The 23,952-nt window shown below is 38.0% G+C and overlaps 1 protein-coding gene across 4 annotated transcripts in view; it reads right to left on the bottom strand.

Annotated features, from left to right (window-relative positions):
* The window catches only part of LOC123706968 (transmembrane protein KIAA1109), a 53,245-nt gene that overhangs the window by 1,668 nt on the left and 27,625 nt on the right, over window positions 1–23,952 (bottom strand). For all 4 annotated transcript variants that reach the window (XM_045656655.1, XM_045656658.1, XM_045656657.1 and 1 more), the window contains 29 exons: window positions 23,549–23,671; window positions 23,206–23,349; window positions 21,397–21,496; window positions 20,368–20,585; window positions 19,417–19,521; window positions 18,615–18,918; window positions 17,992–18,108; window positions 16,037–16,116; window positions 15,312–15,535; window positions 14,856–14,993; window positions 14,504–14,724; window positions 14,271–14,391; window positions 13,620–13,778; window positions 12,682–12,877; window positions 12,367–12,607; window positions 10,793–11,003; window positions 9,806–10,065; window positions 9,445–9,586; window positions 8,869–8,948; window positions 8,240–8,345; window positions 6,854–7,011; window positions 5,618–5,792; window positions 4,442–4,641; window positions 3,491–3,613; window positions 3,116–3,274; window positions 2,832–3,017; window positions 2,292–2,489; window positions 1,219–1,349; window positions 346–449 (listed from right to left, as the gene is read on the bottom strand). In XM_045656655.1, coding sequence (XP_045512611.1) covers window positions 346–449; window positions 1,219–1,349; window positions 2,292–2,489; window positions 2,832–3,017; window positions 3,116–3,274; window positions 3,491–3,613; window positions 4,442–4,641; window positions 5,618–5,792; window positions 6,854–7,011; window positions 8,240–8,345; window positions 8,869–8,948; window positions 9,445–9,586; window positions 9,806–10,065; window positions 10,793–11,003; window positions 12,367–12,607; window positions 12,682–12,877; window positions 13,620–13,778; window positions 14,271–14,391; window positions 14,504–14,724; window positions 14,856–14,993; window positions 15,312–15,535; window positions 16,037–16,116; window positions 17,992–18,108; window positions 18,615–18,918; window positions 19,417–19,521; window positions 20,368–20,585; window positions 21,397–21,496; window positions 23,206–23,349; window positions 23,549–23,671 — 4,724 coding nt within the window. The remainder of the gene's footprint in view (window positions 1–345; window positions 450–1,218; window positions 1,350–2,291; window positions 2,490–2,831; window positions 3,018–3,115; window positions 3,275–3,490; window positions 3,614–4,441; window positions 4,642–5,617; window positions 5,793–6,853; window positions 7,012–8,239; window positions 8,346–8,868; window positions 8,949–9,444; window positions 9,587–9,805; window positions 10,066–10,792; window positions 11,004–12,366; window positions 12,608–12,681; window positions 12,878–13,619; window positions 13,779–14,270; window positions 14,392–14,503; window positions 14,725–14,855; window positions 14,994–15,311; window positions 15,536–16,036; window positions 16,117–17,991; window positions 18,109–18,614; window positions 18,919–19,416; window positions 19,522–20,367; window positions 20,586–21,396; window positions 21,497–23,205; window positions 23,350–23,548; window positions 23,672–23,952) is intronic.

Below are 23,952 nucleotides of genomic sequence, written 5' to 3'. Positions count from 1 at the left end.
GTTTTCCGTACTGTAAATATGTATTAAAGTATTTACCGTTGTAATTGGTTCAGAATTTTTTTATTTACTTATACTATTTACTATACAGTTACCTATTATACAATATCTAAACAACGAAATACACAACCAAACATTAACACAAAACCCAGTAAACAATTATTACCTACTTATACAAAATATATATAATAAATTCTAGGATTCGCTGAAAATTATAATATATTTAATATAAAAGAAGAATAAAAAAGGCATTGTGTCTAATAAATATTTGCTAGTAATTTTTGTATTAATCTGAATGTATACGATATATAATGAATTAACTTTAAACAATACAAGACAAGACATTACCTGACGGTGGGCTCCAGGTGCCAGGTGAGGCAGTGGTAGTCCCGATAGTCCAGCGGTGGAATTACTAGAGTTGAGTCACTGGCGGACGCGCGGCCTCCGGGCATCTTTATATAATAATCATGTGTAATTAATGAATCTCATATAACGTCAAAATAATTTCTAATCATATATTCACTTATTGTGTTATGAACGATAGATTTTTGACGTTTGACGTATGAACGTCTAATAAATCGACGAACGCCGATGACGCACGCACGAAAAAGCATGACTTATTGCCCCGTTACGCATATTGTGCCTTTACGCTCATTGTCCCTTTACGCATATTGAGCCTTTACGCTCATTGTCCCTTTACGCATATTGTGCCTTTACGCTCATTGTCCCTTTACGCATATTGTGCCTTTACGCTCATTGTCCCTTTACGCATATTGTGCCTTTACGCTCATTGTCCCTTTACGCATATTGTGCCTTTACGCTCATTGTCCCTTTACGCATATTGTGCCTTTACGCTCATTGTCCCTTTACGCATATTGTGCCTTTACAGTCCCCGTACGCTTGCGCCACAGTATGCAATAATTTTATCAATGACGTTATTACGTCAAACTAGCGTTCGTAAATCGATGATACATACAATTTTTTTTTAATTACACTAAATTTACATACACATGTATACTGCTACTAAATTAGAAATATTATACACACAGTAATTCCCTTTCGCTACGCGTCATATCCTCTATGAGAATGAGAATAATTTAATTATTTATTTAGACCTATTATTAGAATTATTGAGCAATATAAATATACAAAAAGGAATCAAGGTCTCGATATAAATAAACAAAGCCAAAGTCAATATGAAATTACTGAAAGCACACTTACCACGCGATCCTTCTCCTTGATATAAGAAGAGATGAGATCGTGCAAGAAGAGGAAGGCTTCAGCATCCACCGACACGAAGATGTGATCCTCGAACTCTGTTATGAAGCTGCACTCGACTATAGGCTTAGGGTCTGAAATTAAAATTAATCTATATAAAACTGAATCCCTATCTCCCTCGGTCACGGCATCACGCGCGAACGGCTGGACCAAATTTGCTAATTCTTTTTTTATTGTCAGGAGAAGGTTCTTATGAAAGACCACCATATTAAGTAATCATGACCTTTGTTACGATAGCAATTTTTTTCTTCATTTCATTCAATCTTTTTTCATGTAACCTTATGACGTTTGACATAACACTGACAGTATGCGCGCAACAAATATCGTAAAAGAAATTATATATGTAAATAATTATAAGTTTATATTAATAATACATAGCTTCAATCCGTTTAAAAAGTGTTTTCTTACGAACAACGAACGAAAGACAGCAAAGTAAAGCATTTTTAGTTAGTTATACCAATTCGAAATCAATATTCATAGTTAAGACAGGACACCGTCTGTCGGGTCCGCTAGTATTAAATGAAAAACGAAAGAAATTTCCCCGAGTTTTTCTTTCTTCCTTTATTCCTTCCAACAAATCATGTTATTCTGTCATGTTTGTACGTAACATGCGCACATAGATAATCAATTGGCGAACAGCTCGGGCTCATAATTACGAACTCGCTTTGTTATGTTAAAAAAGATCGATCGTAACATTCCATAATGTCTCAGTAAAGAGAAAATTTATTAAAAAATTCAATTCTTTATTGTGTATTTGTCAGAAAGAACTAAACTGGTGCCCAAGGTAGAGCAAACGAAAACTAGGGAGACAACTTAGAAGCTGGACAGACCATGTTAAAGATACAGCAGATGCAGAGAGGAATGGCGGGATTTAGAGGAGGCTGGGAAGTTGGGGAAGATACAAGATGATTGAAATAAGAATTTTTAAATGTTAAAATATCTGAATTATAAGGATATTAATATTTTAATTGAGAGAAATAGGCCTTAGGATCAATGATTGAAAACACAAGTCATACCATTCTCAGTAGGCACTGCTTGCGGCTGCCGATGGCTGGTCCGCAGATGCAGTTGCAACGCGGGCAGGGCGAAGATCACCTCCCTTACGTGGCCAGACTTGCCCGCGCCGTTGTTCGTACTTCCCGAGCTGCCCGTGCTGCCCGTGCCGCTCGTCACGATTCCGCCCTCGCGTTCCAGCGACGGGAAGAGCTCTATTGCTATGGGTTTTATAGAAATTCGTCAGGCAAGAAATTTTTTTTTTAAATCTGCACTTAAACGTATGAAAGGACGACTGTGTACTGTCAATAGTTATAAAGAAAAAAAAACTGTATTAATTCATTTTAGACGGCCGTAATCCAAACCCCGTCTAAATCCGCACCAAGACCGTGACAATTCTTAAAAGGCCGGCAACGCACACGCGAGCCCTCTGGCATTGAGTGACCATGGGCGGCGGTATCACTTAACGTCAGGTAAATAAAATTCCTAGCCTTATTATCAAACGTGGTTGAGTTAATACCTGTTACCATGGTAACCATTATTTTAATAAGGCTTTCCCTCACCATCGATTTCGCTATCAGCGAAGGCATAGTGGAACCACTCCTTCAGGGTCTTGAACTGCGGCGGGAACAGCACAGTTCGGGACATGCGGCACACCGTGGCCAGGGACTGGTGTCCGCCGCTCACCGTGGGGCTGGCACCGCCCAGGCTCGCCGTCAGGGTCTGGACCGCTTGGACTTCGAGTTCATCTAATAAAATCAAGCATTCGTATCTCAAAAACTGCTGAACCTTTTTCGATGAGACTTCGACTGCTAACTAAATTCACTCCGTTTTCTGAAGAACTTACCAATTTCGTTTGGAAGATGTTGGGCTTCGGTGGCGAATGTGATGCACACGTCTTTCAGACTGAAGAGCGCCCAGGACTTCGCTTTCAGGCTGTTGCCATGGAAACACGCCAACGATATGTTCGAACCCACCAATTCGATACTGCCTCCGATCACGCAGCCTGCGAACGATTTGTATAAATAGGACTGCTACACAACATTTAAATATATATTAATCTTTGAAGCTAAACAACGAAAATTGGTTATATTTAATTAATATAATTTTTTACATTAACGATGTAAAATTAAATGTATTATTTAAGGGAAATGTCAATTGTCAGTAATATGTCAAAGCGAAAACTGTTTTGGATAAATTAGCACAAACTACACGAACATACCCTGTCCAGATGTCGAGGTCTCGTTGAGCGGCAGACCAGTTACGTAGGTGAAGACCTTCTGCCAATGCCTGTGATGCCTCAGCTCCTGCTGCGGGGCAGCACCCTCGCCGGCACTGGTCGTCGCTGCAAAAAAGAAATGTGAAAAAGGACTATTTAAGACACTTTAAAAGTATCATCAGAAGGACATTCGGTTGAATATTTTATTAGATCCATCATCGTGTGTCCTTTGCCTATACACTAATACATTAAGTGTTAATCCAGTTATTAAAAAGCTGATCGTAAAAACCTTCGTGAATTTCTAGAATTCAAACAACCACGTTTTAACTCCAACTTTGCTAAATTTTATATTAAAGTCTTTTTTATATAACGTGATATCGCCGCCCATGGACCAAAAGGCTCGCGAGTACGTTGCCGGCCGAACTTTTACGAATTGGTACGCCCTTTTCTTCAAGTATATTTGATTCGGAAATACTTGAGGGCGTTCCACAGAGGGGTGGTTGTGCCAGAAAAACTGCTTCAAAAAACGCTCAGCTGCTGGTAATAATCGGTACAACTCCTCTGAACACTCTCCATGGTGAATACGGTAGAAGATACTGAATGACCCCACATCCCTAAGGCCCCACGGCAAGGGATCAAGGCGCTTCGCATATTACTAGTCGTCAACAATTCGATCCACTCTTCGTGGAATACGGTCAAGCGGAAGGACCAGCTCCTATTATAGCTATTTGGGAGCTCCCGCCCAGGGGTGAGAACAATACACCATATGGAATCGAATTTGCGCTTTATAGAGTTGCAAGCGGTGGCCCGGAGTGAAGCATCGTCTCGTCTTGCTGATCACACCAAGCTTCCTAGAAGCTAATTAAACCTTACCGTGAACGCCCAGTATTCCGTACAAGACAAATTGATTAAAAACCCCTCATTTTGGTAAAAAAAAAACTAGAAGACACTCACGTTCTTTCCTGTCTCGTCTCATGGTGCCATAGCTAGGATGCAAGGAGCTGAACACTCGTTTGCTGGATTTGAACTGCTGTGTGAAGAACTCCTCCAACTTGAGCTGCATCTTCAACAGATCTGGCGTCGTACTGCGACTCATCAGGATCTGGAGTTGGTGCCAACTCAAGGTGCAGTGTGTGAGGATGCTGGCTGGACGACTGGAAATCGCGTTACTAACTTTAGAATGAGGATTATTTTAGTATAGAAAAAATTATTTATTCATATAGATAACTTATTGTATATTGTAATATTAAAGTATTTTAAGTTTCCATAATTCCTATAAGCTTAAAATGTGATATGATCTGACGCTGTATTTAAAAGTGACCAGACAGTGACGACTGACTTCGCCTGACGCGATATACAGGCAGACTAAATCTATAATAAATGAAATATGCATAATATCTCCGACACAATCTAAAAGACCGGTTAAAAGACCGGCTTATGAAAACACCTTACGCAGAGTTGAAGGTTCTCCTGAGACCCAACATGTAGTTACACTCATTCTCATGTACACTCACGCGTGTTGTAAACATTATAAAAAATTGTATTAAGTTTGTATGAAGGAAATGGGAACCTTGACACGAATATTATTTTCTTAAAAGAGTTCCCAAACCTTACACATTATAATGCACTGTTTATAAACAAAGACATTTTTATTATTTTAATACAAAAAGAACTAAATTGTAAAATCGTTTAAAAGGCAAAAAAGTGTCTCATTTTTGGTATTCGTGTAAATAAATAAAATTGAGTTCAAAATTGCTATGGAACACGTTTGCTCCAGAGTATAATGTTAGGACAGGGCTTGTTACAACCACACACACGTTACACACTTAAAATATACCTTATTCCTTTTTTTCAATGATTATTTATTATTATTAATTTCTGTGTATGTGTGTTTTGTTAGTAAGAAATGTTATATAAAGTTTATTTTCTTTATTTAGTGACTATGTGGACAAACACAATTATTATTATTAATTACCATTAAATATACGAAATTAATAGTTATTTACATAGGAAAAAGTAGTGTCTGTGTTTTGTAATGAATATGTTGAATTTTTGGATTACGTATATACGTACGCGCCCGTTCCGTGCGTACACGCATGCGTTAACATTGTTATTCTAAGACGGATATACCTGGCAGCCGGTCGATGTCTATGAGCCAGCCATTGGTCTCTAAAGGCAGCCCTCGGCCGGGAAAGCCGTGCCAGAAGCACCGGTGTCCCCATGTACTCCAGCCGTAGCTCCAACGCGGCCAATCGCACTCCGCAAACGTGCGCAGGATTGCTACCCGGCTCTTCCTCTACGTGCACTGGGAACAGACATGTTTCTATATGGGTGACACTTAGGATCCCTCGGCATCAACCCATAAAGTTCCTCCATCGTGGAGGTTCTTATATTATCCACGGCAGGTAATGTTTCAAATATATATATAAACAACATATTTTTTTTTTTAAATGTTATATATTGTTACGAGCTAGGGGATCGGATAGAAAATGCCGTAGATTTCTTCAAAGGTTTATTTCGTGGTAAATCAATGAGGAATTTATGGGCACAAATTAATTGCAGAAATACACTTACAACACACACAAAAACAGTCACTAATTACTTCACTTATGCACACTTCACACTGTACTTTATCACTTATATTCACTTTATTCGCACTTTATCGCTTCGGTGTTTCTCTCTGGTTATCGCTTTCAAAACTAAAGGTCACTAGTCGCGTTTCGGCTCGCTTATATATCCCTGGGAATAATTCTAAACAATATTCGAGAACTTTCTAGGCGGGCTTGCTACTGAGTAGCGATTGCACAATTCTAGAACGTCCGCACTCTTTGTCTCTTTCGCACGTTGCTCCGTCCTTGTCGTACGGCGTTCTAGAGTGCTCAGTCTAGTTTTGAGAAAGTTCTGATCTTCTCTCTCTCTCTCTCGTATCATTTCGTCCTTGTCTCACACCTAGAAAGTTTCGTCTAGAATATTCCTTCATCAAAGGGGTATACCTAGGCCTGAAAACGGGTCTCCTGAAAACTGCACCACTCGACTACACATATTCTGAAACCGACTGAAAAAAGGTTTCAGCTTCCTGAAAACTAGGGTAACATTATGAAAATTACAATTTTCTAATATGTGATTGACCCTCTCCTGAAACGGTCAGAAATCATATTACAGCCTGCTGAAAAGTTCTCTAAGTAGTGGAAAAATCTAGAAACATTGCAGTCGACCCGTCTTCGTAACAATATATTCTTCATTGTATATGTTATTTCAAAAAACACGAATCGAAAGTTTAAAATATTTTTAAACACAACAAAATTTTTGTATGCAGTTTATAACATAATTCATGAAAAATAACATATAAATAACATTTTTATATACCATGAGCATCCAGCGCTGCCAAACTAATAGCCCCGCCTACAATTCCTCCCCGAGCGTCGAGGGCGGAGCCGGCCAGAGACACGCGTACTACCATGTGGCGGTGATGCGTACTCCCGATACTCAAACGACCGGATGCACCCAAGGAACGGGACTGCCAGCTGGAAAAGAGGAGGTGCATTCATTTCAATAAAGATTTATGAGTCAAAATAATAATATTAAAACATAAAAACATTGTCGTACGCTGGTACATGAAGGCGTATTCGAATTCATCCCGTATCTGAGGAAACTGTTGTAAAGACTGGTATGTTTTTAGGTACATGGATATGATCAGTGTGATGCTGTGTATTTGTTTAACTGAAATGCATATCGTGTATTGAAACAGCTGATTAATGTTGTTTAATTTTGTGTCAATGTATAGTTAGTTGACTAGAGAAGAGAATAATAAAAAAGAGGATTTTAATTTTTTTTTTTTTGTAGACCTTGAAGTTGTATAAGTATACTAGTTAAGTTCTATCAAATATAATAAATCTGATTTTACTAATGAATTGTATAAATAAACTTTTTTGACTTACACTTATGAACCGACACGAAACTCAGCGAAAGAGTTAGCTTATGGCTATATTAAGAGTAACACAGAAGATAAATAGGTTTTTTTTTTTGTATGGAATCTCGCTGTTGGCCTTTACAGCTCAGCTCGGGCTGTTTTGGCGAGCATAGCTCGGCCAGAATGGGATAAATAGGACAGAAAAGTGAGCTATTTATGATATAAACCCAATTCTATGATTTAAGTTACCTTGGTTTCATAGAAAAAGTGTAATTTAATACATTTTTTTTCCTTTACTCACAATGGTTGCCTGGAAGAGATCGCTCGAAAACGATAAGGCCGCCAGTTTCCCTCCTTTTCATTTAATTATGTTCAATTTTTTATTTTTATTTTTTTCTGTAGTGTAATAAATCAAAAAATAACATCCACAACCTATCTTCCTAGTATGCCCTATCTTCCTGTATGGAGTAGAAGCGTGGACTATCTTGGCTCGAGAAAGGTAATGATGGATGCCTTTGGGATGTGCTGGCGGTGAAAGCTCAAAATACCATGGACTGCCCCAACTCCGCATCCGGACTCACCTGTCTCCCATTGAATCTCATTTCGGTCATACAATACGCAGAGGTGATGATAACTTGGAAAAACTGATGGTGTTTGGTAACACAGAAAGCTCAGAATCACATGGTTACTATATATGGACCGATCGTGTGAAAGACTCATCCTCTTCAATACAGTACACCGTCATAAGAGAGGCACAGAAACCGGTGGAAACAGAGTTCGATCCAGAATCTTCCTTCTACCACGCTCAGACATAAGTTGCCATCACATGTAGTCATAATCACCTGACATTCCCCATAACGTTGCCCATGTTCATGTGAACGTTGAGCCGCGTGAAGTTCACTGCGAACAGAACCAGAGTCTCCCACGCCGCTCCCCATTGCTTGCTCTCTGAAATTTAGGAGGATGATATTTTTTATTTATTCGAGTAAATCTTAATAAATAAAAATCTCCTGTCACGATGTTTGTCCGCGATAGACTCCTAAACTACTTAACCGATTTTAAATTAAATTGGCACACTCATGCAGTCTGGTCCAACTTAAGAGATAGGATAGCTTAGATCTTTAATTATAGTCGCATTTTATTTTATTGCAAATTATTTGTCTATAATTAATTGACAGTCACAATTATTCGACTGAATTGAGTAAGTGATCAATAGATGGCACTGCTATGGTAAATCGACAAACGTGTCATATAAGCTACAATTCAATATCATGACTACTGTTATTGAGGCTAAAGTATAAACTTTTTTGGTGTTAGCATAGCCAACCACGTGTTACTTAGACCGAAGTGTAAATCAAATTCAAATTATAGTGACGATAATACAGTGAAAAGGCTAAAACCACATTAAGGAGAAACGAAGTTCGCGGGGGCAGCTAATAATGACTATAAAGTTACCAAAATTGTCTTTTACCTTTGGATCGTTGCGGTTCAAGTTTGGCCTTTTCGCGTTGCGGTAAAACCGGTGACACTGGAGAATTGTTGCTTGTGGACCTGAGATTGATATTGACGTATCAACACTACACATTTACAAAGCTAGAAAATTGCTCCAAATTTTCCTTATATATAATTAGAAGAATAATTCCATAATTACATAAGTTCAGATCTCGTATTCAAGTTTCTCATCCATAGAACTTAAAAATCTTTATCTTTAACACTTAATACGGTCTAACCGATTTGCAACAACTTACATAGATTCTACCTTCATTTAGTTTAATTCAAATTAAATAAAATAAAAAAAACTTGGCGATAAAAAAGAGTGGCGGAGAGTTTATTGCCAGTTCTTCTCTTCCGTTCTACGCCCTTGATTTGAGGTCTGGCAGTAAATATAAAATAAAAACATTTAATGTATATTTTTTTATTGACGTTAACGCGCAGCAGGTCGGAAAAAACCAACAACGTATACCAATTCCAGTTCGTGTGTCAATGACGATCTTTGACTGACACCGGTTTGAGCAAACAATATCTAAGTTGGCATAAAGATACTCACGGCTGGTCCAAGTCGAGGCTGACGTCGCCGAGGAAGAGTCTTCGAACGATAGAGCGGCGGTACCAGGCCCGAGGGAAAGCCAAGATTTCGCCCAGACGCCGCATGTCGTACTTGAATGACGCCGAGCCCACGTCTACAATCGCTGTTTCGAAAAATCAGTCTATTGATATACGTACGTTTTTACGAATGCGTTACGTCACGTACGTAGATTCGTCAGATTATTTTTTTAACAAAATTTGTTTTTTCATAGAACAGGGGGTTATGTTAAGTGATAAGTTTCCAGGCGGCTCGCAAGTGCGTTGCTGGCCTTTTAAAATTGCCAAGCAGAATTGGTGGAAACGTATATATTTTCGGTACTTACTTGAAAACCTAACAGTGGCCTTCGATTGGTCTTGATCTGTCTGAAAGTCTAGCTTCCGGAATCTGGATAGGTGGAACTTGACAAACTCCACGTTGATGCTGAGGGAGTCCTTCCGTTCCGTGTCAGCTAAGGGCGACCACTGGGCTTCCTTGAGGCTGGATTTCTTGCCGCCGTATGGATGGAAGATGTAGACTGAGAAATCAGCCAAACAACCCGTAACACTGAGACCGCCCATTGCTATTGCTGCTTCGGCCATTTCTCTGGAGAACAAGAAAACAGGTTTAAAATTAACTAAACGCAATTAAAATATTTTATATATAGGCCATGCATTAGATGCGCTAAAGTCAACTGTTTGCTAAAAATGCATACACAACATATCACTTTCCTTCACCAAGCAAAATGGCCAAGTAACGGGCCGAACTCAATATCTCACAATAAATCAAAACTGTGATTTTTCTTAGTACTTCGTACTAACGAAGTTATAAGGAATAGCTAATTAATAGTACCCTTTTTTATGTGATGAAAATGTGCGTCTGCGTACGCAGCCCTAGACAAGCTAGACGCGGGGAATGTGGGCTGAACATACACTCTGCTATTTGAACGATTCCACTAAACGCGCATATATTTAATGATAATTTAAAGCCAGTAGGTTTGTTGTTTATTCATTATTTAAACAAAGAAACATAATTTTTTTTCATCTATAACAATTATATAGAATATCTATAATAATAAGTCAAACTAACAAACACAGGAGTATTAGTTAAAAAAGTTATCAAATTGACCAGAAAGTTATAATAAAAATTCAATATCGAGTTGAAGCTTATCAGGTCATTTATCGTTAAGGGTATAAAGAGATTAATTTTGAAAAATAAATATGATATTTTGACCTAAACTTGGCAATCTCTCAGCAGAATCACAATAGCGCTCGAAACGAGTTCACAGATACATTACGTTTGCATTAAAAAGTTTTATTAAACGGTTACTAACTCATCACTGGCCCTCTTGGAGCTGAAGACAATCTGCAGACTGGGCAACTGCAGCAAACACTCGACTCGAGAAGCAGGAAGGCAGCTGAACCGGAAAGCAGCGGGTCGCGTATGAAAGTGAACGATCACGTCCACCGGGAACGAAGCGTATACGTACTGGCCGTACGAACCTCCCGCCTCTCCGCCGGAGCCCGTTGAACGGCTTTCTGCTTCTGTAATGTTTTATGCTATCCATAAAAAAGTGAAACACTATTACATCATAATTGTTCAGATTTCAGAACATTGATCAACTGCTGACACATGGTTGTTCTAAACTTTAACAGCTGACGGTGCGATACACCAACAGCTCATACATACACTACGTATACTATACAGATTCAAAATAATTCATTTTTTTCTATATTCAAAAACAACATACAACAGCAGGTATTGGAGCCCCTGAACTAGGGAGACCCGGATATCAGGGTACTCCGCAGGGTACTTCAACAATAATTGAAACGAAAATGCTATATTATAAAGAAAAACAAAAAGCTAAGACATTACTCAAGATAAAGGTTTACATGGACGAGACATTTAGACGAGACGGACGTGTTAACAATTCGTCAATTATTTATTCTCAACACAGTTTTAAAACAACATTATAAAACTAGTTACGACCCCGAATTAAATATAAACAAGCGGATTAAACATAAAGTTTGCTGTCGTATTACGCGATGGACAAATTCTTTCTCGCAAAGATTCTTTGGTTTCCTGTATAATAAATTAAATGAAAAGATTAACATTTACCCACTATCGAAATATGAATGTAAAAAAATGGTTACTAATTGGCTGAAGACGTTGAGTTATGATGAAACAGAAGATTTAATAACTGTTACTCTGTAACACACCCACTCGCCCACACATACACACACACACGCGCGCACACACACACAGACACAAACACACACCAAATTTATTTTACGACTCCGTTTCCATTTTTTTTTCCTTTAGCACTTGCTTATTTTCTTCTATTGTATCTTATGACATTGACCTGATTGTACGTGTTCCGGTCCGGTGGTGGAGAGGCTGGCTATCTGTCACTCAGGTCTCCTGTTACAGAGACCAGTCTCTCACATACACTTCCAAATGTTATCATCTTAGTTTAATCATAATAACCGGCTATGTATGTATATGTGAGAGAAGAAATAAAGATTATTATTATTATTTGTACACAGCAGAATGATAATCTTAGGGGAGGGATGGATGGGATGGGATACACCTGGCATTCAACACATAAACATTCAAGCTGACAGTCCAGTGGCTGGCAAGCTGTGCAGTTAAACAATTTCTTCGACAAAACGTTGTCCTGGGGTCATCGCATCGTAAAGGAAATCTATACGCGACTTTTATTGCACTGAGACGTCATTCCAATTTCCTTTCAATCCCAAAAATCCTAATATTATATGTTATTTGTTTGTCTTTTAATGTAACAAAGTAAATAAATAAACGAACAAAAGAATTCCACAGATGTATGAAAGGTTCAAACAACAATTATAACATAAGACAGAATACAGCAATTCAATATCACAACAGTACCTGGTGTTGGCATAGAAAACGAAGCCTTTGTGGGTATCGGCTCCAAAGTCTGTTCGAGGAACTCCAATATATGAGGGCTGATGATGGTCTCTTCGGGAATACTTTGCAAGGTGATCCAGGCGAACAGAGCTGCTTTCTTAGTACCCATTTTGCGAGCCCCTACTACGTTCGGTGGAGGCATATTTGGGATGGATTGCGGTGACGCCGATTCCTCTGGTAGGGTTTTGGATTCATAATGCACCTAAAACGTAATTTATATATATTATTTAAATCTTAAGTTAAAAGCAGAAAATAATTGTCTGTAATAATAGCCACCTTAAGCTGCAACCCAGGCACTCTGAAGATTGTGACATCCGGTGGGGGTGGTAGTCGTGGTTTCCTCCTCGCATTGGGAGATCCTCCCGGAGCTCCCGTCGAAGGATTGCTGGTGCCTCCCACCTCCAGGCCTGACCCGGCACTCGTGCCTGCTGCCATTCCACCGGACGCCGATCGACCCACGCGTGACCTACCACTAACATTTACACAAATATACTAGTTGCTGTCATGTGTAATGTCAAATGTCAATAAAAATGAAATGTCATATCAAATGTCAATAAAAAGACATGTCACGTCAAATGTCAATAAAAATGAAATGTCAATAAAAAGTCATGTCACGTCAAATGTCAATAAAAAGTCATGTCACGTCAAATGTCAATAAAAATGAAATGTCACGTCAAATGTCAATAAAAATGAAATGTCAATAAAAAGTCATGTCACGTCAAATGACAATAAAAATGAAATGTCAATAAAAAGTCATGTCACGTCAAATGTCAATAAAGTCATGTCACGTCAAATGTCAATAAAAATGAAATGTCATTTCAAATGTCAATAAAAATGAAATGTCATTTCAAATGTCAATAAAGTCATGTCACGTCAAATGACAATAAAAATGAAATGTCATTTCAAATGTCAATAAAAAGTCATGTCACGTCAAATGACAATAAAAATGAAATGTCATGTCAAATGTCAATAAAAAGTCATGTCACGTCAAATGACAATAAAAATGAAATGTCATGTCAAACGTCAATAAAAAGTCATGTCACGTCAAATGTCAATAAAAATGAAATGTCATGTCAAATGTCAATAAAAAGTCATGTCAATAAAAATGAAATATTATGTCATGTGTAATGTCAAATGTCAATAAAAAGTCATGTCATGTCACATGTCAATAAAATGAAATGTCATGTGTGAGGAGGATACGGAAGGATCGATACCTCTTGAGATCGTCCTCCTTAGTGGGTTCTTTGGTGTGCAGCACACACTTTCCACTGTTGATATGCACTTTGACATCCAGTTCAAAGTCTATGTTGGGCTCCGCTGTTTTCGCCTTACTGGGCTTGCTCTCCGACTGAGTCGCGCCTTCAGATGCCGTACTGTCATTTAAATATTAAAAACTAAACTTTCGAAATGTACTTTGACGTAAAAAGCTACTAAGGCAACTTGCGCAATAATTCCGTTTGCAAAAACCTAAGAGTTCAGGCTTCGCGATTATAAAAGATTAAACAGCACTTATCCGCAGCTGGATATATTCAGTAGTGTGCTGCTAAATAAATAAAAAAAAACATTAGCATATGTGATACTTATCTGCTGTTTTTTTTTTTGCTTAACAATAATCAAAAAATTACGTTTACCATAACGGTCATGCATTTTTGAAAATATATCTCGTGACATATAATGCAGGTATAGCATTATATATGATGTGGTGATAATTAATAAAGTCAAATAAAAATATAGACCCGGCAACTACAAACCGTCAAAATACTGAAATGTATCGTCACAGTTTTAAAAGCAGCTATAGACTATAACTTTTCTTCATTTAATTGATTTGGTGGGTCATACTATCTGGACCGTTACCAACATTTTACCTTGTATCTGTATTCTTCCTTGGCGGCAAATCCAAACGATCCGGCCATGTCTGTCTGTGTTGTCCGAACGAAACCGCCCTTCCACCAGAGGTGCAGCGGAGAGAGCCACAACGGGATGGACCTGTCAGAACGAAATCATATTCGTTAATATGTGCATGATGAAATATATGTACATGATCATCTTTCATCAGCGGAAACAAAGAAGAACATATCTTCCGTGAAACATCTTTTACCTGTCAATGTTTCGCTGTCCATGGAACTCCAAGAAGCACCTTCAATGATATCGGCAAGGCGCGTGTCATCTTCAACCAATAACAAGGTCTCTCCGGAATCACCCACGCTGCCCAAGCTGCCCACACTGGCTAAACTACTCATGCCCAGACTGCCCATCGCTGCAAGATTGCCAACTGTGCTGGAAGGCATCACTATACCGGCGGAAGCTGGTTCACCAATACTGAAAAACAGAAATTATGACTCTCTAATAATAAAAGAATTACAAGTCCTATTGTAAAAGATCGCAAAAAAATAGAAAGATATCAAGAAAATTAAAGCCAAGAGAGCAATGCAACATTATGATCAAAGAACCTTTCAGCATCAGGCGGTAATGACGGCAAAGGTGGTAGCGGCGGCAAGGGCGGAGGGCGACTGGAGCCGAGCCCTAGTTTTCCCTTCGTTATGGAACTGGCTCTCACACTCTGCCGTCGAAGCTTTTGCAACATATCCCTGGATGGTAAATAATACACGTGATTAATTACGTAAACCTAATAAAGGAGGGTAATTGTAAGTTTATTTTTTAAATATAATCTGTTTAATTTATTTATTTATTTACATAAATACATTCATTATAATAACGAGAAAATATATACATATATTGAAGTATATAATATCAAATACATAATATACACTACTGTGAATTCACTCGGGTCCTAGGTACCGAAAAACAACCCTTCACCATCGCATATATCCCCAAAGAAACTGAGTTTTTGGAGAAAATTTGGATTGCTTTCAATCACCTTTTTAAACACTAAAATATTAACACACCTTCTAAAGTCCTTGAACACCAAAGCCTCCAAGTCCTGTAGTCTCCTCAATTCGTACTCCACAGTGCTATGGCTGGCCCCCAAAGCCCGTAAATCGCTTATGATCTTCGCCTGTTCCGTCATTTCCTTCTCGATTAACTTCGAACGTTTCTTCGCGTCTATCGAAGTGTCGAACACGAACGCGGGCAAATGATCTGTGTATTTGCGTCGCAGGACTATGCTTTCCTGAAGCGGACATACTTATATATTAGACAGAGTATGTCTCATTTCGGGCAGAGGCGATGTGAGTTTGGAGAAACTGAGAAACCGACCGATTGGAGACTAGATGAATGTCCTTTTATTCCCAAACCAATTCGACTTAGGGTCCTTCACTAGAAGTGCGTACCATTTCTTAAAAAGGCGGCAACGCACTTGCGTGCCTCCTGGCAATGTATCCAGGGACGGCGGTATCACTTAACATCAGATGAGCCTCCTGCCCGTTTGTCTCCTGTTACATTAAAAAAATCGTCTGAAACTAGTGGAAACAGTTTCCCTGCTGACCACCATGCTAAGACATGAAGGAAGAGACATAGTGCAAAAAATGGTAATACAAGAGGATTGGACCATATGTGCGTCTAAGTGCGGAAGTCGAGTCCACACTAGTACAAGAGGATGACTAAAAAAACCATAATATCGAGTTATACGAGTTTTTTTTGGTTAATAATATCTTTCTACACTTTAACTTACCTGGGAATCTTTACTGTTGTCGGCTTCCTCGTCTAAATCACTCTCGTAGTCCATTTTTAAAGGATCTTCCTCTTCAAAACCTGTGAAGATCAATATTACATTATAACAATAACAAAACTGACGATATACTGAAAAAAGACTTTCAAACATAATCATGAAAACCCAGGGCATCATCTTCGGGAAATAGGGGAACATATATAAGATAGGTAATTTACTAGTTTAGATCTACACACACACACATGACTCACTGCAAACAATTTTATGTTTATTAGTTTAGATCTACACAAACACACACACATGACTCGCTGCAAACAATTATATGTTTATTAGTTTAGATCTACACACCCACACACACATGACTCACTGCAAACAATTATATGTTTATCAGTTTAGATCTACACACACACACCCATGACTCACTGCAAACAATTATATGTTTATTAGTTTAGATTTACACAAACACACACCCATGACTCACTGCAAACAATTATATGTTTATTAGTTTAGATTTACACAAACACACACACATGACTCACTGCAAACAATTATATGTTTATTAGTTTAGATTTACACAAACACACACACATGACTCACTGCAAACAATTATATGTTTATCAGTTTAGATCTACACACACACACCCATGACTCACTGCAAACAATTATATGTTTATTAGTTTAGATTTACACAAACACACACACATGACTCAATGCAAACAATTTTATGTTTATCAGTTTAGATCTACACACACACACCCATGACTCACTGCAAACAATTTTATGTTTATCAGTTTAGATCTACACACACACACCCATGACTCACTGCAAACAATTATATGTTTATTAGTTTAGATCTACACACACACACATGACTCAATGCAAACAATTTTATGTTTATTAGTTTAGATTTACACAAACACACACACATGACTCACTGCAAACAATTATATGTTTATTAGTTTAGATCTACACACCCACACATGACTCACTGCAAACAATTTTATGTTTATTAGTTTAGATCTACACACACACACATGACTCAATGCAAACAATTTTATGTTTATTAGTTTAGATTTACACAAACACACACACATGACTCACTGCAAACAATTATATGTTTATTAGTTTAGATCTACACACACACACATGACTCAATGCAAACAATTTTATGTTTATTAGTATAGATTTACACAAACACACACACATGACTCACTGCAAACAATTATATGTTTATTAGTTTAGATCTACACACACACACGACTCACTGCAAACAATTTTATGTTTATTAGTTTAGATCTACACACACACACATGACTCACTGCAAACAATTTTATGTTTATTAGTTTAGATCTACACACACACACACATGACTCACTGCAAACAATTTTATGTTTATTAGTTTAGATCTACACACACACACATGACTCACTGCAAACAATTTTATGTTTATTAGTTTAGATCTACACACACACACATGACTCACTGCAAACAATTTTATGTTTATTAGTTTAGATCTACACACACACACCCATGACTCACTGCAAACAATTATATGTTTATTAGTTTAGATCTACACACACACACATGACTCACTGCAAACAATTTTATGTTTATTAGTTTAGATCTACACACACACACATGACTCACTGCAAACAATTTTATGTTTATTAGTTTAGATCTACACACACACACATGACTCACTGCAAACAATTTTATGTTTATTAGTTTAGATCTACACACACACACATGACTCACTGCAAACAATTTTATGTTTATTAGTTTAGATCTACACACACACACCCATGACTCACTGCAAACAATTATATGTTTATTAGTTTAGATCTACACACACACACATGACTCACTGCAAACAATTTTATGTTTATTAGTTTAGATCTACACACACACACACACATGACTCACTGCAAACAATTTTATGTTTATTAGTTTAGACTTACCAGTGAGCATAGTGAGAGTGTGTCCCAACGCAGACAACTGTTTGCCAACGTTTGTGTCCAGGTGAATATCCACTCCTTCCATTTGCCAAGAGACGTTCAGGAACCACTTGGCGTTTTCTAAAACAATTCGTAACTTATTAATTAAACACATAGTATTGTCTTTTGTTAAAATAGCTTTCACACATTAAGAAAACACTTTTTAAACGGATTGAAGCTATGTATTATTATTAAAAACTTATAATTATAATTATTATAATTAATACCAATAATATCCGAATTAAAACCCCAAGACAAACAATCCGCGAAAATAGAGGACACCGTGAGTCATTTCTGCAAAAACCCTTCATCTGTTAGTCGATACCAACTCCGGGGAAATAAATACAGATAACACAACTTTCTCTACAGCTGTAATACTTTTTGAAATTCAACACCTTTTGTCTTCAATCTGCGTGACCACGCACGCTGTAAAGCACGCGAAACGTCGGAAAAATTCAAAATTATGTAAATAATTATATGTTTTTAATAATACATATCTTCAATCCGTTTAAAAAGTGTTTTCTTAATTAAACACATTTTACGCAGAGGCAACACATGAACATTTATACTTTTACAAGCGCAGTTACCATTATGTCTCGCCGCGGCCGTCCGACTGCAAACTTCGTAGGTGCCTTCGGAGACGCAGCAAACGTTGACACAGGCCTCTTGGGGCTCCGGTTTCCAGTCATCGAGCGACGCTTCGAAGTCCCTCGCGAATCGCAGGCAGAGCCCCACGAATCGGCCCTTACTGACCAACGCTCCAGAGCTGACGGCAGAAATGCTCGTGCTCTCGAGGGTGACTACCACGGCCCCCCTTTCTCCGTCACCCCCCATCCCCCCCACGCCGCCTTCGCTCGCTCCCCAGCCCCAACCCCATCCGCACCATTTAGACTGGGAATAATGACTTTACTAAGATTGTGATTACGACTACAAGTATCCATTCTTCATGCAACAGAGGATGTCAAAAATATTTATTTCTGTCAAAGTACGAGGGAGAAAAGTGTTTTTTTATTTTGTTAGCTATGACTATAAGTTGAAAGAAAACAATTTTTTTACTGGATTAAAGCTATTTGTATTATTATAAACATATAATTATTTTACATAATTTTAAACCGGTCACCGTGACCACGCACGCTGTAAAGCACGCGAAACGTCGGAAATAAAATATTAAAATTATGTAAATAATTATAAGTTTATAATAATACAAATAGCTATAATCCGGTTAAACAATTGTTAAAATTGTGTAAAAGATATGTTAAACAAATAAATAAAAGACAATACTATAATTTAAAGATTATCCGTCGGAAGTCGATCACGACGGTACACAGTTATAAACAATGTTAAACAGTTTAGGAGAAGAACTACGCCCTGAAAAATGGAGACACTCACCACTGGAGGTTGGTTAAGAGGCAGACATATGCCGATGTCGTCCACGTTCAATTGTAAGAACAGTGTGCTCAAGTGTGGAGTACCGATCTGCGATGTCAGTTGTACCTGAAAGTACAATACAATTATAACATTATTAACTGTATTCAAAGCATTCTTTTAACTGGAGTCTCATTCTCTTTCTTCTTTTTGATGTTATGAAAAGAGAGACGTAACCGAAACTATGTCTAAGAATAAGAAGTTTGTCCATTCCAAGCTGAACCCCTTTGTGTGCCGGCTGTCAAGCGATTTGCTCTCGCATCGTCTTTTTTATAGAACGTTGGGCAAACGGGCAGGAGGCTCATCTGATATTAAGTGATACTTAATCAATGCTGGAAGGCTCGCGAGTGCATGCTTTTAAAAACTGTAACGTTGTTTTGTTGTAGGACCCTAAGTTTATAAATTAATTGTGAGTCAATTAACCTTTGGCAGAGCTTTTAAATGTCTGTTTATACATATTATTATTTATATCTTTTCTTTGGATTTTAGTTTAGTTATAGTTGCGTGTTATTATGAGTTTTTTTTTTCGTTATTTAATTATGCACCTGTACTTTACCCTCTGTAGGTTTTTTTTAATTCTCCCATATTAGGGTTGCCTGGAAGAAATCGCTTGTTTGCGATAAGGCCGCCTGTTGACTAATAACTTATGTCACCTACATACTTTTTGTTTGTATAATTATGTATATTATGGTAACAAAGTAGAAATAAATAAATAAGTCGAATTTCGCTTCTATGCGCGTGCGCAATGCCTATGATTCGGAGACGACCAATTCCAATAGTTTTAAGGATTTCGACATTTTAAGTTTTGCACGTTAAGTTTTGATTTGGAAGAAATTAATAAGTGAATAAAAAACTTTAAATTCTCGTCTTACAGCTTTTATAATGTTTAGGTACGGAACTAAAAACGACTCTCACCTTCTCGAAAACCTGTTGAGTGGCAGCCAGCACTTCTTTATTCAATGTCATGCGTTTCTCGTTCCAATATTCGTATGCATTCTTATAATTCAGCCACACGAGTATGGCTCGATCCACGGCTATAGGCTGAATGTACACGAGTGGCCGCTTGAGGCGAATCAAGACCACTTCTTTGTCTTCGCCGCAGACTATTTCCTCTTGGAATGCGTTGCGCATAGCTGAATGAATATTTTGATATTACTCCTTTAAGTTATTAGTGGTAATTTTCAAAATTTGCTTCTCATTTAGGATGCGTCCTAAAAGTGAAATTTCGATACGAGCGCCAACTACGGCTTTCGTACGTCAAAATACATTTTTAACGTTCGGGAGTCAAACTTAGCGTCACGTCCTGTGTCTGAATCAAGTCATGAAACTGCGTAATGTATTTTCACCAAGTTTAAAAAAAAATATTATTAACAAATTGACGTTTGTCTAAATTCATTACTCAATTTTTATACTACGAGATAGCAAGACGATGTGCCATAGAAATATATTAAGTTTAGGATTTAATATTTATATAGAGCGCGCAACGAGTAGAGACTGCGTCTCCCCGCGCGCTGCAGTCCCCATCTAGGGCTATATGCCCGTCTCCGTACCGTCCTGCCTCAGCAGGGCGCGAACCCCTAACACCACCCGAAGGGAGCATACGCCCCGAAAAGGGTAAAACACCCCCCTCGCGAGGGAGGGTGTAGCATTAACTACGACAAATTTGCGATTCTTTGACGAGATTTCGTCTCACACGCTGCAGGAGTAGAACGCCCGAACGAGCCTATGCTCGCCTCTCTCGAAGTTTTTAAAGTATTGTATCTCATTATAAATGTCTCTCTAATTTATTAAGAATAAATAAATTTAACTAGTACGTTGTTTGTCGATCCGTTCGTAAAACGTTTCATTTAAAGATTCTGCAAAACGAATGCTATTAAAATACGGAGAAAGTATTTGGTTGACCATTGGAAACGAGAAAATCATCCAGAATATTGAATAACTCACAAATTCTCGTGTTGAAGAAAGCGTACTGCTGGAACTCTGGCTCCGCCTCCTCGAACATTGCGTTGCGTATCAATTGACCCAAACTCAAATTTATGTCCACCTGTAATTGAATGTTCTTACTGGAGTGCCGATGCTCTGATCAATCGTTATGTCCTTAATAAAAAAACTAATACACTATAACCACAACCATAACTACAGTATTGTTACGAGCTAGGGGATCGGATAGAAAATGGCGTAGATTTATTCAAGGGTTTATTTCTTGATAATTTGTGAGCACAAATTATTCGCAGAAATGCACTTATAACAGACAAAAAACAGACACTAATTACGTAATTATGCACACACTTCACACAGTAGTTTATCACTTCATTTATTCGAACCTTATCGCTTTGGTGTTAATCTCTTGTTATCGCATTCCAAACTAAAGGTGACTAGTCGCGTTTCGGCTCGCTTATATATCCCTGGGAATAATGTTAAAGAATATTCGAGAACTCTAGGTTAGGCTTGATACTGATTGGCTATTGCACAATTCTAGAACGTCCGCACTCTTTGTCTCCTTCGCACATTGCTCCGTCCTTGTCGTACGGGGTTCTAGAGTGCTTAGTCTAGATTTCGATCTTGATTCTCCCTCGCGTATCATTCCGGCCTTGTCCCACACCTAGAAAATTCGGTCTAGCATATTCCCTTATCTTAGTGATAGACCTGAAAACGCCTGAAAACAGGTCTCCTGAAAACTGCACCACTCGACTACACATGTTCTGAAACCGACTGAAAAAATGTTTCAGTCTCCTGAAAACTAGGGTAACATTATGCAAATTACAATTTTCTAATATGTGGTTGACCCTCTTCTCTAAGTAGTGGAAAAATCTAGAAATATTGCAGTGGACCCGCCTTCGTAACAAAATTCATATGTCTCTTTTTATCACAGCGAAAACACAATATGACAAATAGAGACAAAATAGGATATAGTTAAATTAGGGGAATAATGGCAAAGTCAAATTATTCGAGTTGTTTAAAATCTCCAAGTTAGATTTTGGAGCCCCTGAACTAAGTCTAGGGAGACCTGCACATTAGGGTACTCCGCTCGTCCAACGGTTTAATCAAATTGCAACTTAACAATCGTTATCAAAATACTATGTAAAAAAGAGAAAACGGAGACCAATGACAAAAACACAGGTTGACACACCAAAATGAGATGGTATGGGTTATGGAGTGTTAATTAAAAATGTTAAACAATTTGTAATTGCTGCACTTATAATAACTCTTCAGTTTCTTGCCCGCTTTTGTGTTTTTTTGCTATTTTAATATACAATTAATAAGCATAATGTATTATTGTATTCGTAAATTTACTCATGTAAAAGAATGTTGTAATGTAGAACATATATATATATATGTCGGAGAATGAATATTTTAAAATTCCCGCCACTCTGAAGTTAGTCGTAGAATGCGGTGTGGTATGGTAAGGTAGAGTGTCAACGTTGACAATTGACAATGTTAGTCTGTGTGATCTACCAAATGTCAGTGGCGCGACTGTTTCGTGGCAGTAAGTGAATTCTTTAGTCACTTGAGTTTCGAACGTCGCCAGCGCCGGACGTGCGCACTGACTGTGTTGTAATGTCGGACGACGGTAGTAACACCAATTTTGCAATTATTAATCGCGTTGGATCTGCGACATATATATATAGAATAAATATCTTAAACGGTAATTTACACTAATTCGGAGAATAATCGAATAGAATCGAATATATTTTGTCCCTACAAATATTGCTCTATCAGTTCAATATAAAAGATGTAAACGCTGTGTTATACCTGTGCCCTCGCAAAGAGCCGTAGTCCATGCGACTGCGCAGGTTGTGTGACATTTTGGACTCGGTTCGATAGTTCCAGTTCCACTGCTCCCGTTTCCAGACGGACTGCGCTGTTGCTGGGCGTGGTCGCTGTCAGTTGGATGCGCTGAAATTTTATCATTACAAATGCTATACAAGATTACTGGGCTATGGAAAGTGTGTTAGTGTTGCCACATGTAACACTTGAAATTGTAAAATGTATATTTTTTTAATTAAGTTATTATAGTATTTGTAAATAATATAAGTTCGATGATATCATCCATGTATTACCTAGACTAGATTAAGATCTTTAAATTACAACTTACTTTAATCCTAATCAGCAAAGAGAAGAGGATTCTGCTGAGTGCTGACGATGAAGCTTCTTCCTCGTTCCAAAGTGGAACTGGCTTTTCACCCCCGTACACTTTTTGTACTACCTCGTTTACTTCCTATAAACAGAATTATATATTTAAAGAAAACACTTTTTAACGTATTGAAGCTATGTTTTATTATAATTTATAACAAGATTGGTACGCGAAGCCATTGAAAGCCAAAAAACACCCCAATTTCAATAAAGACGGCCTTAAATAAAACACCTGGGATCCAATAATATCCAAATTAAAACCCCAAGACAAACAATCCGCGAAAATAGAGGACACCGTGAGTCATTTCTGCAAAAACCCTTCATCTGTTAGTCGATACCAACTCCGGGGAAATAAATACAGACAAC

Source organism: Pieris brassicae, chromosome 3 (assembly GCF_905147105.1).
Source record: "Pieris brassicae chromosome 3, ilPieBrab1.1, whole genome shotgun sequence".
Taxonomy (NCBI): Eukaryota; Metazoa; Arthropoda; class Insecta; order Lepidoptera; family Pieridae; genus Pieris; species Pieris brassicae.
This window is presented reverse-complemented; position numbering and strand designations above follow the sequence as displayed.